General features: G+C 46.0%; 1 protein-coding gene across 5 annotated transcripts in view; it reads left to right on the forward strand.

Moving 5' to 3' along the window:
- ASB18 (ankyrin repeat and SOCS box containing 18) overlaps positions 1-12,700 on the forward strand; it is a 60,283-nt gene that overhangs the window by 18,709 nt on the left and 28,874 nt on the right. For 3 of the 5 annotated variants that reach the window (XM_057503395.1, XM_036901065.2, XM_036901067.2), the window contains exon 2: positions 3,814-4,081. In XM_057503395.1, the coding sequence (XP_057359378.1) occupies positions 3,814-4,081 (268 nt within the window). Of the gene's footprint in view, positions 1-181; positions 375-3,813; positions 4,082-12,700 lie in introns of all 5 variants that reach the window. The other 2 variants (XM_036901066.2, XM_036901071.2) reach the window with 2 other exon arrangements.

Consider the following 12,700-nt stretch of genomic DNA (forward strand, 5'->3'; position numbering starts at 1 on the left):
GGAGTTATAAATACACCACCACTGAGCCCCCACTGGATGACAATTGGGCAATGACAATAGAAATAGCTCACACCCCGTAAGACCATCTTACCCCTTCCTGAAGTATTCTGAAATCAACAACTCTGCAATGGAGAGATGGCAAGAGCCTCTTGAAGTTAGAGAAAGTCTTCAAATCTTTCAGAAAATAGAAAAAGAGTCTCAAGGAAGAGCTGGGTCCCCGGTGCTCGAGTACCATGCAGCCTTGGTCTCGGGAGACCTGTACCGCCTAGAGCCTCTCATGGACCGGTTCTTCCAGGATGCCAACGTGGTGTTTGAGATGAAGAAGGATGAGATGGAATGGCAGGTGACATCTTCAGCCACGTTTGGACTGTCAGGTACCCCTGCTCCTTTACAGCTCACTTATCTATGTTTATCACTCCTTTGAATGTACAGCTCCAGACTGTTCACATATGTGCTGCATTTAACACACACTAGCAAAGGACATCTATCAATTAAATTCGGTTTGCATGAGTCTTGGGTGTAAGTTTTAGGTGATGGGATACAACAGATCAAATTGGAAAGGCCAAGATGCTGGTGAGAGATGCACATCTGATGCTGGAAGCATCTTTACAGTATTTAAAAAAGAGCAATGGCGTGGGTGCTGATCAGCCAGTGCCTGCATTTGAGAGAGGAGGGAGACGGAGAAGCAGGCCTCTCCTCCCAGTGCGCAGGGAGCAGGCTCTGCAGGCAGCTCCGGGTGACGTCCTTCTGTGAACCTGTGAACACCTCGACTACAGCGGGGTCGCTGGGGCACAGCCAGTATCGACGGAGAGAGGGTACTCAGCAGGTGCTCCCCCAGGAACCTAGAGGAGCCAGAGAATTTTTGGGGGGTGGAGACAAGAGGTCGTTAAGTCATAAGTCTGGGTATATTTTTGCCAGCTGAACACTACTGTGGGGGAGGCAGAAACCCCCCCAAAGTGGAGAGACCCCTCTCCCTTGCCCAGGATGACTAGATGTGCTCCCACCAGGCTGCATCTGGGGCTTTCTGGGGTGGCACTCTATATTGGGCACCCTCCCGCTTGGTGTCCAGATGCAACACATTTACCCAGAGGGTTCATGTGCCCGAATCCACAGAGCTCTGCCAGACCAAGGCGACTGGAGACTCTGTGGTCTGTGGGCCAACAGCCAGTGTCCCTGACTGCTGAGCTCTGGCAGGCCAGGAAGGCGGAAGGTCGATTTCCAGAGAACTGGCACAGTTCTGTTCCCCCCTGACATGGGGAGAATGGCATCATCCCAAAACACAGTCAGAGGGCTAAGCAGCTCATAGCACCAGCGAGATGGCAGGAGCTGCAGGGAAGGCAAATGCAGTCTGGTCTGGACTGCACAACCTCCTGCCTGAGGGAGTCCAGGGCCCCCTCCCCTTCACCTGTCCCAGGGGGAGCACACACCATCCTCCAAGCATTGTGCGGCAATGTAACCAAGAATGCCAATTGCTTGAATGTTCAATTAGTGTGTGTGTGTGTGTGTGTGTGTGTGTGTGTGTGTGTGTGTGTGTGTGTGTGTGTGTGTTTAATCACATGCCCACAGGCCTCCCAGCCCTGGACCCACTCACCCTTGCTCAATGCTGCAATTTCAAATAGATACTAATGCTAACCCCAATCTTTCCTCCTTAATCTTTCCACCCCCCATGTTCTTAAGTTTTTCTCTGGTGCACTGGTAGGACAGAAAGCTGGGGCACACTGACAGTGACGGGGTGTGCACTCTTAAGGGGAAAGGGGCAGCCCTGAGAGTGAATACTGCCCACAGCCTCCGTGTGGGCTGGGAAGAGTGGGTGGGCAGCAATCAGGGCTGCTGGATTCCATGCCCATTTGGCTCGGCCCCCTGACCTCCTCTGCAGCTAGCCCAGAAGCAGAAACTACCAAATGCTGTTTGGCAGCAGTGGCCCCACATGCCCTGCCCTCTCCTGTGAGGACCTCTGCTTGGTGGCCCACCCCAGCACCCCCAAGAACAGAGTCAAAGGGAAGAGGTAGACCTGGCAGAGCAGCCCCTCGGTGCCACAGCCCTGGTGGAACGCCGGTCCCTGCAGCTGTCCATGCAGGGAGAGCACTGGCAGGGAGAAGCTGCTGGTTAGAGGGGTGTACCGCATGGAGAAGCTACGTCCACGGTCCTCCTGGCGGCAGAGCCTGCACAGGGCATGGGAGTTAGGGGAAGCTGACTCAGCTTGCTGGCCCAGAGGACCTCCTCAGAATTCTAGTTCTCTTGAAAGCCTGTGTAAGCTCATTGCCACCGCCCAGGACCTAGGCAAGGATTCTGGCCCTAAGCTATGGCTGAGCTAAATGACCCCCACAGCCCTTTCCCATGAGTCCACGGGAAGACTTGGGAATCCAGGGTGAGTAAACAGAGCTACGGGGAGTGGGTAAACCTGGGTTGGGAATTACGCTGCCCTAGAGAATGGACAACCCCTTCCTTGCCCCAGTAAGTAGACATATCTCAGGAAAATGAGTAGAATCAAGAACCAGATCTGCCCCCTGCAGGAATGTGGGTCATCGCTATCACCAAGGACCATATCCACCCTCCCCGTTTCAAATCCAACCCAGTCTTTGCTGGGAAGGGTAGTGCAAACCCATGCAGGCCCATGGGCCCAGGGCCCCTGGCCACCACCAGGACAACAGGCCTCCACAGTCCCTCCAGAGTGTGCGACAACCTCCGGGCTGGGCCTCGGGAACACGGGCAGGCAGGTGGTAATTATGAGTGGTCTTTCGAAACTGCTCAGCATGGGTCCGAGGAAGAAGGTGGCCTATGAAAAGGGTCTCCTCTGCAGCTCATTACGGCTATGGTATCGATTCTTCCATCATTATCAGAAGGCATTCCTGCCATGTGAATTCCTGTCCCTTGAAGTGTATTCACCAGGGATTGCTTCCCCCATTTCCACGGGCGCTTGTGGCAGCTAACAACCTTCCACCAGCCTTTTGAAAGCCCAAAGTTTTCAGAGAAGTAAAATAGATAGCTCCTGCTCCATTTATTCTCAAGAAAGAGCAACTCTATACACGATACACACACACACACACACACACACACACACACACACACACACACGCACGCACGCAAAACCCTAAAAAGCGCAAAGAAACAAACCAGGGTCGCGCTGCATGCGGGCACCACATCAAAGCCCACTACTGCCGCTCAGCCACTTCCAAGGGGACTCAACTTGCTGAGTCTTTTCTTGGGCAACCTTGGAGCTGTGGGTCAGTTGGTTTTGTCTGTTGTCTTCTCTTAATGATAAAGGGACAAATTTGGGGCTCAACCGAGAGCTGGATTCCAGAAAAATCCACAGCTCACTCAAGCTGCCCCTAATTCAAGCCTGGAAAATGTGAATTCCTCCCTTACACTGTCCCGCTGTCCACCCTGTTAGGTCAGCATTTAACCCCTTGAATCTTCTGTGGTCTGCGGTCACCCCCTCATCCGTCAAAACCCTCTTGCTTCTCGCCACCGCGTTCTCCCTGGCGCAGTTCCAGCCTCACTGACCTCTTTCTTTCCCTGCTCCAAGTCCCCAAATGTCTCCCCGTGCCTGCGGGACTCCCCTGCCGCCTTCCCCACCGCACTCCTGAGGTCTCCCTGCCCCTCTGCTCTTTCACCTCCGCCTGCGTCTCGCTCTCCCGCTTCCGCGTGTCTGCCTGGATCTCCCCGGCTTCCTCTGACCCAAGTCCTCTGCTTCTTTGTACGTCTCCCTGCACGCCCACCTGGTACCTGCTTCTGAGGGATGGTTTCGCCCTATCTCGGCCCCACTGGACGCCACCCCCAAAGCCCCCCACTCACCTCACCTCCCTCACCCAGGCCTCTGGACCCTGGAGTACAAACGCGAGCTCACCACGCCCCTGTGCATCGCCGCGGCCCGCGGCCACACGGCCTGCGTGCGCCACCTGCTCGGCCGCGGCGCGGACCCCGACGCCAGCCCCGGCGGCCGCGGAGCGCTGCACGAGGCCTGCCTGGGGGCGCACACGGCCTGCGCCCAGCTGCTGCTGCGGCACGGCGCCCACCCCGACCTGCCCAGCGCCGAGGGCCTGGCGCCCCTGCACTGCTGCCGCACGGCCGCCTCGCTCGGGTAAGGACGCGGCCCCGGCCCCCACCCCAGACCCGGGCCGCGCCCCGGCCGGCCTCGCCCTCCGCCCGTCCCGCCTCCAGACCCCGCCCCTGGGCCCAGCGGGGCTCCCGCCTTTCCTCGGCCCCCAGACCCCGGACCCCGGCCCCGGAACCCAGACGCCGGCCCCCCACGCCTCGGGAGGGCCCCCTGGCCTCGAACCCCCGGCCCCCGGCCCCGGCCCCCGCCCCGGGCGGGTCTAATTAGCGCTGATTGCGAGCGGGAGGGAGGCGCCACGCCGGGGTAATGAGCGGTGATCACCGGCCTGCAGACGCCGGCGCCGGAGAATGCTAAAAGGCCACTGGTGGGGTTGGAGGCTGAAAAATTAGGGTTTTTAATGATAATTTTATGCAGAATAATTGTCACAGTGTGACAGAAATGGTTAGCTCCGCGGGCGGGGCTTCGGAGCCCCACGAGGGCGCCGAGCTGCGCGCCCACCGCCGCCAGTGGCCGGTCCCGCAGCCCCCGCTGTCCCTACACGGGGTCTGCCCGCGGGGTCCCTGGAGGGGCGGCGAAGCCACCGCGTCATTGCACAGCGTTCAGGTCCGGGGTTCTCAGTTTGCATTGTGTCATCTTGACATTTCTTTAGACAGAATGTTCTAGTCCCTGCCCTCAGGGTTATAATTGCTTGGCGCTCTCTCTCCCTCCCTCTCTCTCTGGATTAAATAAAATCACCATTTTCAGCGGGGGCAACAGACAGGGTACTGGGCTGTCAGTGACCAAAGCAGGGAACCATCCACCAATGTCCCCCGAGGTCAGGGCAGCGACTCAGAAAGGCACACAGACCCCCAAGAGGGGAGAGTGACTGAGGGAAACAGTTCAAACAAAATATTTTTTAAAAGCAGCTTTACCAAGGTGTGATTATTGACATGCAGGAAGCTGCACGTGCGGGAGGTGTACAGTTTGATGAAGCGGGACACACATACCCACTCATGGAAGCACTCCCACAATCAAGACAGTGCAGCTCCCAACCATCTAAACTACAGCCCTGCTGTGTCGGCTCGCCCAGTTCCCCACTGTCCCCATGCTTCTTGTTGGGAATTTGCTAGAATTTTATATTTTATCTGGCTTCTTTCATGCAACAGAGCTACCTTGAGATTCATGCTCTAGTTGTTATGTATCCATAATTCCCTCCTGTTCGTTGCTGAGTGGTATTCCATACCACCGCGTGATTGGTGGTATACCACGGGCATACCACCGCGTGTTTATCCATTCATATGTTGAAAGACAGTTGATTGTTTGGAGGCTATTACAGATAAAGCTGCTATGAACATTTATGTACCAGCTTTTGTATGGCCATATGCTTTCATTTCTTCTGGATAAATACCTAGAATTGGAATGGCTGGGTCACAGAATATGATTAAGAGAAACTTTTAAGACGTGGCCCCACTGGTTTCCGGAGTGGTCGTGCCATCTCACAGCCCCACCAGCAGTGTACAGGGATGCTAGCTGCTTCACACCTCCACCAGTGCAGCACACCTGATTGTACCTATTCTCATGGGTGTGCAGAAGTACATTGCTGTCATTTGATTTGCATTTCCCTCATGACAAATGAGGTTTTGAGCATCTTTTCATGTGCTTATTTGCCATCCATACATTTTCTTTCACGAAGTGCCTGTTTAAATTTTGTGCCCATTTTAAAAATTAGCTTCGTTTTCTCCTTAGATTTTGGGATTTCTATATATTTTGGATACAAGTCCTTTATCAGACATGTGCTTTATAAATATTATCTCCCAAGTCTCTCGGTCACATTTTCTTCTCTCAAAAGTCTCTTTTGTTCATAAATACAGAGAACAAATTGGTGGTTGCCAGAGAAGAGGGAGGCAGGGGGATGGGCAAAATAGGTGAAGGGGATTAAGAAACACAAGTGTCCAATTATAAAATAAGTCATGGGGATGAAAAGTACAGCATAGGATATATAGTCAATAATCTTGTAAATCTTTGTATGGTGACAGTTGGTAACTACATCTACCATGGTGAGTATTTTATAATGTATATAATTGTCGAATCACTGTGTACATGTGAAACTAATGTAATATTGTATGTCAACTGCACTTCAATTTAAAATATGACTTTCCTAAAAAGTCAATATATTTGTAAGGATTTCCATACCTGTATATTCAGATCTTTACCTTCTGAAAAAGCAAAATATGCTTTTTTGGATAAAAACTAAGGCAGAGAGGGTTACAAAATATCACTTGACCACAGGACAAGTAGATTACCAGAGAAAGTTTAGATAAGTTTTAAAAAATACTTTGAGGTAGAGAAGCCAGGAAAGTACAGGTGAGAATGAGAAGAAAGAAGAAGGGCAGGATGCCTACATGCTTCAAGGCAGGCAGATAAAAGAGAACGGATTAAGAGGGCCTTCTGCTTTTTAATCTTGCACACAGACAGAATGGCAACAGCATTTGTTACCCAATCTTTGGGAACAGATGTAAAGACCCTAACAAATGTAGCAGAATGGTTTCCATGCAAGAATTCTTTCTTGGCATTCTTAGGAAATGCATGTTTTTTTGGAATTGCATATTCTGAGGGAAATTGGTTAGGAACACGGGAAAATATAATTCTGTGAAAATTAGATTTTTAACAATCAACAGAAAGATGTCACTGATTCAAAGGAATCCACTGACAATCAAATTCAAAAGCAAGATTAAGATGTGTTGATGCATCGTCGAAGGTCAAGTTCAGCATTTCTGAGGCTCAGAGCAGGCCCGTGGAGTGGTCATGGTCCGATCAATGTGTCCTGCTTGTAGTTGTTGCCACGTTACAAGTGTTTGTTTGTGGTCTCACGTGCTGTAAAAGGTGAGCCATTTTGCAAGTTAAAGAAATACTAATATTTTGAATACTGAAGAAGATTCTTAATTTTGGTGGAATCCAGTTTATCCCAGTTTTTTCTTTTAAGGATTGTCTTGGGTTATTGTATCTAAAACATCTTTGCCTAACACAGGGTCACAAACATTTCCTCTTATGTTTTCCTCCAGAAACTTAATAATTTTACATTTTACATTGAAGTCTATGACCCATTTTGAGTTAATCTCTGGATATGGTGTGAGGTATACATTGAAGCTTTCTTTTCTTTGCATGTGGATTTCCAGTTGTTCAGCACCATGTGTCAAAAAGCCTTTCCTCTCTCTACTGAATTGCCTTTGTTCCTTTATGGAAAATCAACTGACTACATATGCATACGTTTATTTTTAGACTGTCTTGTCAGGTACACACAAGGGCAAGTTCGGACAGATTCAGTTGATAAAGATCCAAAGAGCCACTCTTAGATTCAAACCACTCATCACTTACTAAATAGTGAAAAGAACAGCCAGAGATGCCAATTCGTCATGCTCCTTGTCCTATACAACAAAAAGGATAACACCTAACAAAAAAAGGGACCAGATAATGACAATATGAGTAGTGGGTTACCCTGTTGCTGGGCAGCCAAATGTAGACTTCAGCTGAGTCTGCAGCTCTACTCTAAGAGGGAGAGGGCAGGAGGCCCCAAACCTCATCAGAAGCCACGAGGCAATGATAAACTGTGTCATGACAGCCATCCAGGGGATTTATGGAGGCAAGTAGATGATGGTCATATTATAACAGCATCCTACAAACCTCCTGTCCAGGAGATCCTCAGGGTATTCTGACAATTAGATCAGCAGTGGTTCAAACCTCTGTTTGCATGGCCCACATGAATATATGCAAGGTGGCTAGGGCTCCTCTATCTCTCTTCTGTTTCATTGATCTATTTGTCTTTTCGACAGCAATACCACATTGTATTGAACCCCAGAGGTCTGTGAAAAATACTGAAATCAGGTAGGGTAAGCTCTCAAGCATCTTTGTTCTTTTGGCTATTCTAGCTCCTTTGCATTCCCATATAAATTTTTTAATTACTTTCTCAATTTCTACATGACTGGGGTTATTATGAATCCATAGACCAGTTTGGGAGAATTGACATGATAAACACAATAAAGCTCTCCATTTATTTAGGGCTTTAATCCCTCTCAGCTATTATAGTTTTCAGTGTTCAGGGCTTGCACATATTATGTCAGATTTATCCCCATTTTGTGCTTCTTGATGCTTTGTAAATGGTAGTTTTTAATTTAAATTTTTAACTGCATAGCCATTATATAAAATTGATAATTAACTGTTTTTGCATATTGATCTTATATCCTGTGGCCTTGCTAAACTCACTAATTATTCTAGTATATTATTGTGAATTCCATAGGATTTCTATGTAGGCAGTCTGGATGCATTTTATTCCATTTTCTTGCTTTATTGCACAGGCTAGGGCCTCGAGTGCAACATTGAATAAAAATAGTGAAAGCAGACAATTTTTTGGCTTATTCTGTATAACTTTGTTGTGTTATTTTAGTAGTTGCTTTGGGGTTTATAGTATACCTCTTTACTTTATCACAGTATTCCCTCAGGTAACATTAGACCATTTTATGTATAGGATAAAACCACATGACAGTGTACTTACATTTCTCTAGTATCACACATTTTACTTCTATATGTGAGCTCCACAATACATTGTTATTGGTTTTGTTCAGTTAATTGTCTTTTAAATATATTGATAATAAGAAAAAAGTGTTTACATTTACCCGTGTAGTTCTCATGTCCAGTTTCCTTCATTCCTTTGTATAGATCAAAGGTTTCCTCTGGTATCATCTTCCTTCTGCTTGAAGGGCTTTCTTTAACATTTCTTATAGTGGTGGTCTGCTGGTGTGAATTCTTTCAGTGTGCATGTTTGAAAAAGTCTTCATTCCACCTGAGTGTTTAGAAGGTACGTTTGCTGGGTAGAGAATTCTGGTTTGATATGGGTGTTTTTCTTCCAGTGATTTAGACACATGGCTCCACTGTCTTCTAATGTAATTATTTTAAGAGAAATCTGCTGTCCTCCTCATCTTTGTTCTTCTGTATATCATATCCTTTTTCCTGGCTTTAAGATTTTCTCCTTAACAGAAGCTTTAAGCATGTTGATAATGACAGGTTTCAGTGTAGTTTTGTTCATATTTTTGTCCTTGAGATTCATTAACTTTTTTGGATCTGTGGGCTTATATTTTTCATCACATTTGGAATTTTTTTGACAACTATTTCTTAACAGTTTTTCTGTACCGTCACCCCTCTCTTTCAGAGACTCCAATTGCCTGTGTATTACACCACTTGAAGTTTCACAATGCACTGACGCTGTGTTCATTTTTTCTTCATTTTTTCTCTGTAATTTGTTTATCTTTTTTTCTGAAATACCTGGTCTGCCATTATTGTCATCCATTGTATTTTTCACCTCAGACATTATAGTTTTCAACTTCAGAGGTCCAAGCTTTGGTCTTTTATATGTCTCCCATGTTATTACTTAACATGTTCAATCTTTCCTCTAGCCTCTCAAACCTAAGGAATACAGTTATAATAACTATTTTTATGTCCCTGTCTACTAATTCTATCATCTAGGACAGTTTTAACTGACTGGGTTTTTTTCTCTTCATTTATAGCACTGAATGCTAGATATTTTTATATTTCTATCAATGTTCCTGGCCTCTGCTCTGGGATGTAAAGTTACTAGGAAACACTTTGATCTTTGTGAGTCTTGCTTTCAAGCTTTGCTAGGCAAGATCAGAGCAGTATTAAGTCTACGGTTAATTTTCTCCACACTACTGAGACAACACCCTTCTTCATACTCCAGTCCATGCCTCATTACCTATGAGGTTTTACACTGTTGTTGTTGAGAGTAGGCACTAGTCCTGAACCTGTGGAAGCTAAGGGCACAATTCCCTCTAATCCTTTCAAGTAATTTTTTTCCCCAGTCTTCAACAGTTTCTTCACACACATGCACCAATCAGGACACCACTGAATACCCCCAGGGGACCCTCTGCTAAGTTCTCTCTCTGTACCCTGCCCTGAAAACACTAGCTGCCTTGACTTCCCTAGACCGCCAGTCCCACCTTTTCACCTCCAAGGTCCCCTGGGCTCTGCCTGGGGCCTCTTCACAGTGCCCTAGTCTGGGAACCCAGAGGCCCTTTGAGAGGTCAAGAAATTCAGCATTTCCTGTTCATGTTAGAAAGTGAGCCTCAACCTTGTGGCCCATTGCTGTCCTCAGCTGCAGGCATTCTTTCTACAGGCAGGTTCTTTCCGATGATTCAACATAGAATTAATTTCTACCTTATTTTAACTTCCAAGTTTGGCTCTTGATTCTTTTGGTAAATGATTTGCTGGTGTACAAAGTTGCCATCTGGTGACAAAATTATAGAAATTCCATCTATATTGTAAGTGTACATCTCCAAGGTCAATTGATAATGACTCCATCCTGCAAGCACTCAATTACCAGTTGTTGAACTCTGTGAGGTGCAGAGGCTGTGCTGCATTAAATGTGTCTCCACCCTCAGGATGCTTGCAGTTTCAGGGAGGAGGAAGGTATGATACAGCGTTGTGCTAGACTCTGGGTCAGGAACGGGTAGAATATACTCAGAGTGTGGAAGTTGGGGGTGTAGGCTGGTAGCATTCCATGGCAACATTTCAGGGACAAAAAGAAGTATCAGCTGTATTAAACCAAGTAAGTTGCAAAAGTCTTTTTACATGGATTTCTTAAAAGCAGGCAAAATTACTAATCAATTACACATTCATTGCACTCAATTTAGAATGCATATTTATATCATACAATTTTAAGTGCTGCATTTCTTATTTTATCATGTTTGAGGCCTGCGTTGAACCCCAATTCCAACACTTACTAGCTATAACAACAAGTTAATTGATTTTTCTGTGTCTCAGAGTTTTTATCTGCCAAATAGGGATACTATGAGCCTGTGGTAGTATACAGCATAGGATGGTTATGAAAATTAAATGAGTTAATGTCGGTAAAATATTTATAAGAGTGCCTGCTATATAATAAGAATTACATAGGTGCTGACTACAATTGCTGGGTCCTCTGGTATAATCATTTTGTTTATTTTATACAAAGTGAAACCATATTTCCCTGTTTTAAATTAGCATGGGGATTTGTTATTGTTCTTTCCTTCACCTCCATATCTATTAGTCATCTATGACTTCTTTGCTGTCATATCCTCAGTAGAGAGCAAAACTCCCAGTTACAACATGTTCCCAATGGGAAATACAACCCATTTGATGATACTCCCTGTCTAGGAACATACCATGTCCCCTACCCCAAAAACCACATTGCTGTGTTTACTTTCCTCTTGTTCAGTATTAAGTTCTCTAAATACAACATGGAATCCTCGATTGGATCCCAGAACAGAACATGGACATCGGTAGGCAAATTGGAGAAATCCAAACAATATCTACAGTTCATTAATAATATTCTACCAATATTAATTTCTTAATTTTGCCAAATGTAGCAAATAATAGAAGGTGTTAACTTTAGGGGAAGCTGGGTGAAGGGTGTTTAGGAACTCTCTACTAGCTTCACTTTCTCTGAATCTAAAATAATTTAAAAATAAAAAGAGATTTAATAACCAAGTTTGCTTCACACCTTGGACTCCAGTCTCCCCCTTTACAATATTAGAAAACTATTGCCTTTTACTGAAAATCAGAGTGCAACGCCTACTAACAGCGCAAAATATTTTGATCCTGTCAATAGCTTTATTAATATAGACCAAGAAGCTTACATTTGAGTATCACAGGAGCTGAGGTATATGCAGACCGTTCGAGCTGTGCAGCTTAGACGCGTTGTGATAGAAACGAATTTCCTGCCTCTGGTTGGTTTCTCAGGAATCATACAGGTCCAGGGCATTGTCTCATAGGGGATTTTTAAATGTCTTTGTATTAAAATGGGGCTTGTAAAATCTCTTTGTCTTCCTCTTCACTCTTCTCTTTCTTTCTTCTCACTGTCTTTTCTGTCTCTATGTGATTCTTTCTCCCTGGTGATTTAATTTGACATTCTTGACTTATTTAAATCCTGATTATTGGGGAAAAGTTTAAGATAAGTGATGAACACACCAGAAGTTCAGGCAGAACTATGCAACAGCTGACTTAGAATCCCTTCGACATCAGTGATTATAACGGAAAATGCTGGCAGATTCCATTGAACGCCTCTACAGTAACACAGCCAACTACCTTGAAGGATAAAAAGTTCATAGATGTGAGAAAGGGCTTGGGGTTTCAGCCATGGCTTTTCAGCTCTAAAGAGTCCCCCTAAAGTTAGACTCTGAGGAGGTCTGGCCTCAGGTAGTATAAACATTGTCATTTTGACAAGAAAGAACTACTTTCTTCAGAGTCTTTTCATACATAGTCAATTTTAGGTCATCCTTAATTTTTTTCCCATTCAGTAGAGAGGGGGTCGTTGACCTACATACGGAGCCGTTTCGTTTTCTTACTCTTGATGACAACGGTCCCCACACCTAGGGACCCGGCTCTGCTCCAGCCCCTTTTAGTCGGCCATTCACCATGGGTGCAGGACTTCAAAACCTTTGAGTCTCCGAGTTCTTGGGATTAAAAAGGGGGAATTATCTGTGCTTCCTTCCAACCAGCAAGCTTCAGGATTCAGAATTCAACACACAAAAAGGGATATTGGAGCTTTAATCTAAGAGCCTTTTGAAGAGATTTTCCCAAAGAGAAAAGTTCCAGTAAAGTTACTCTCTTCAAGTC

This window comes from Manis pentadactyla, chromosome 6, assembly GCF_030020395.1.
Source record: "Manis pentadactyla isolate mManPen7 chromosome 6, mManPen7.hap1, whole genome shotgun sequence".
Taxonomy (NCBI): domain Eukaryota; kingdom Metazoa; phylum Chordata; class Mammalia; order Pholidota; family Manidae; genus Manis; species Manis pentadactyla.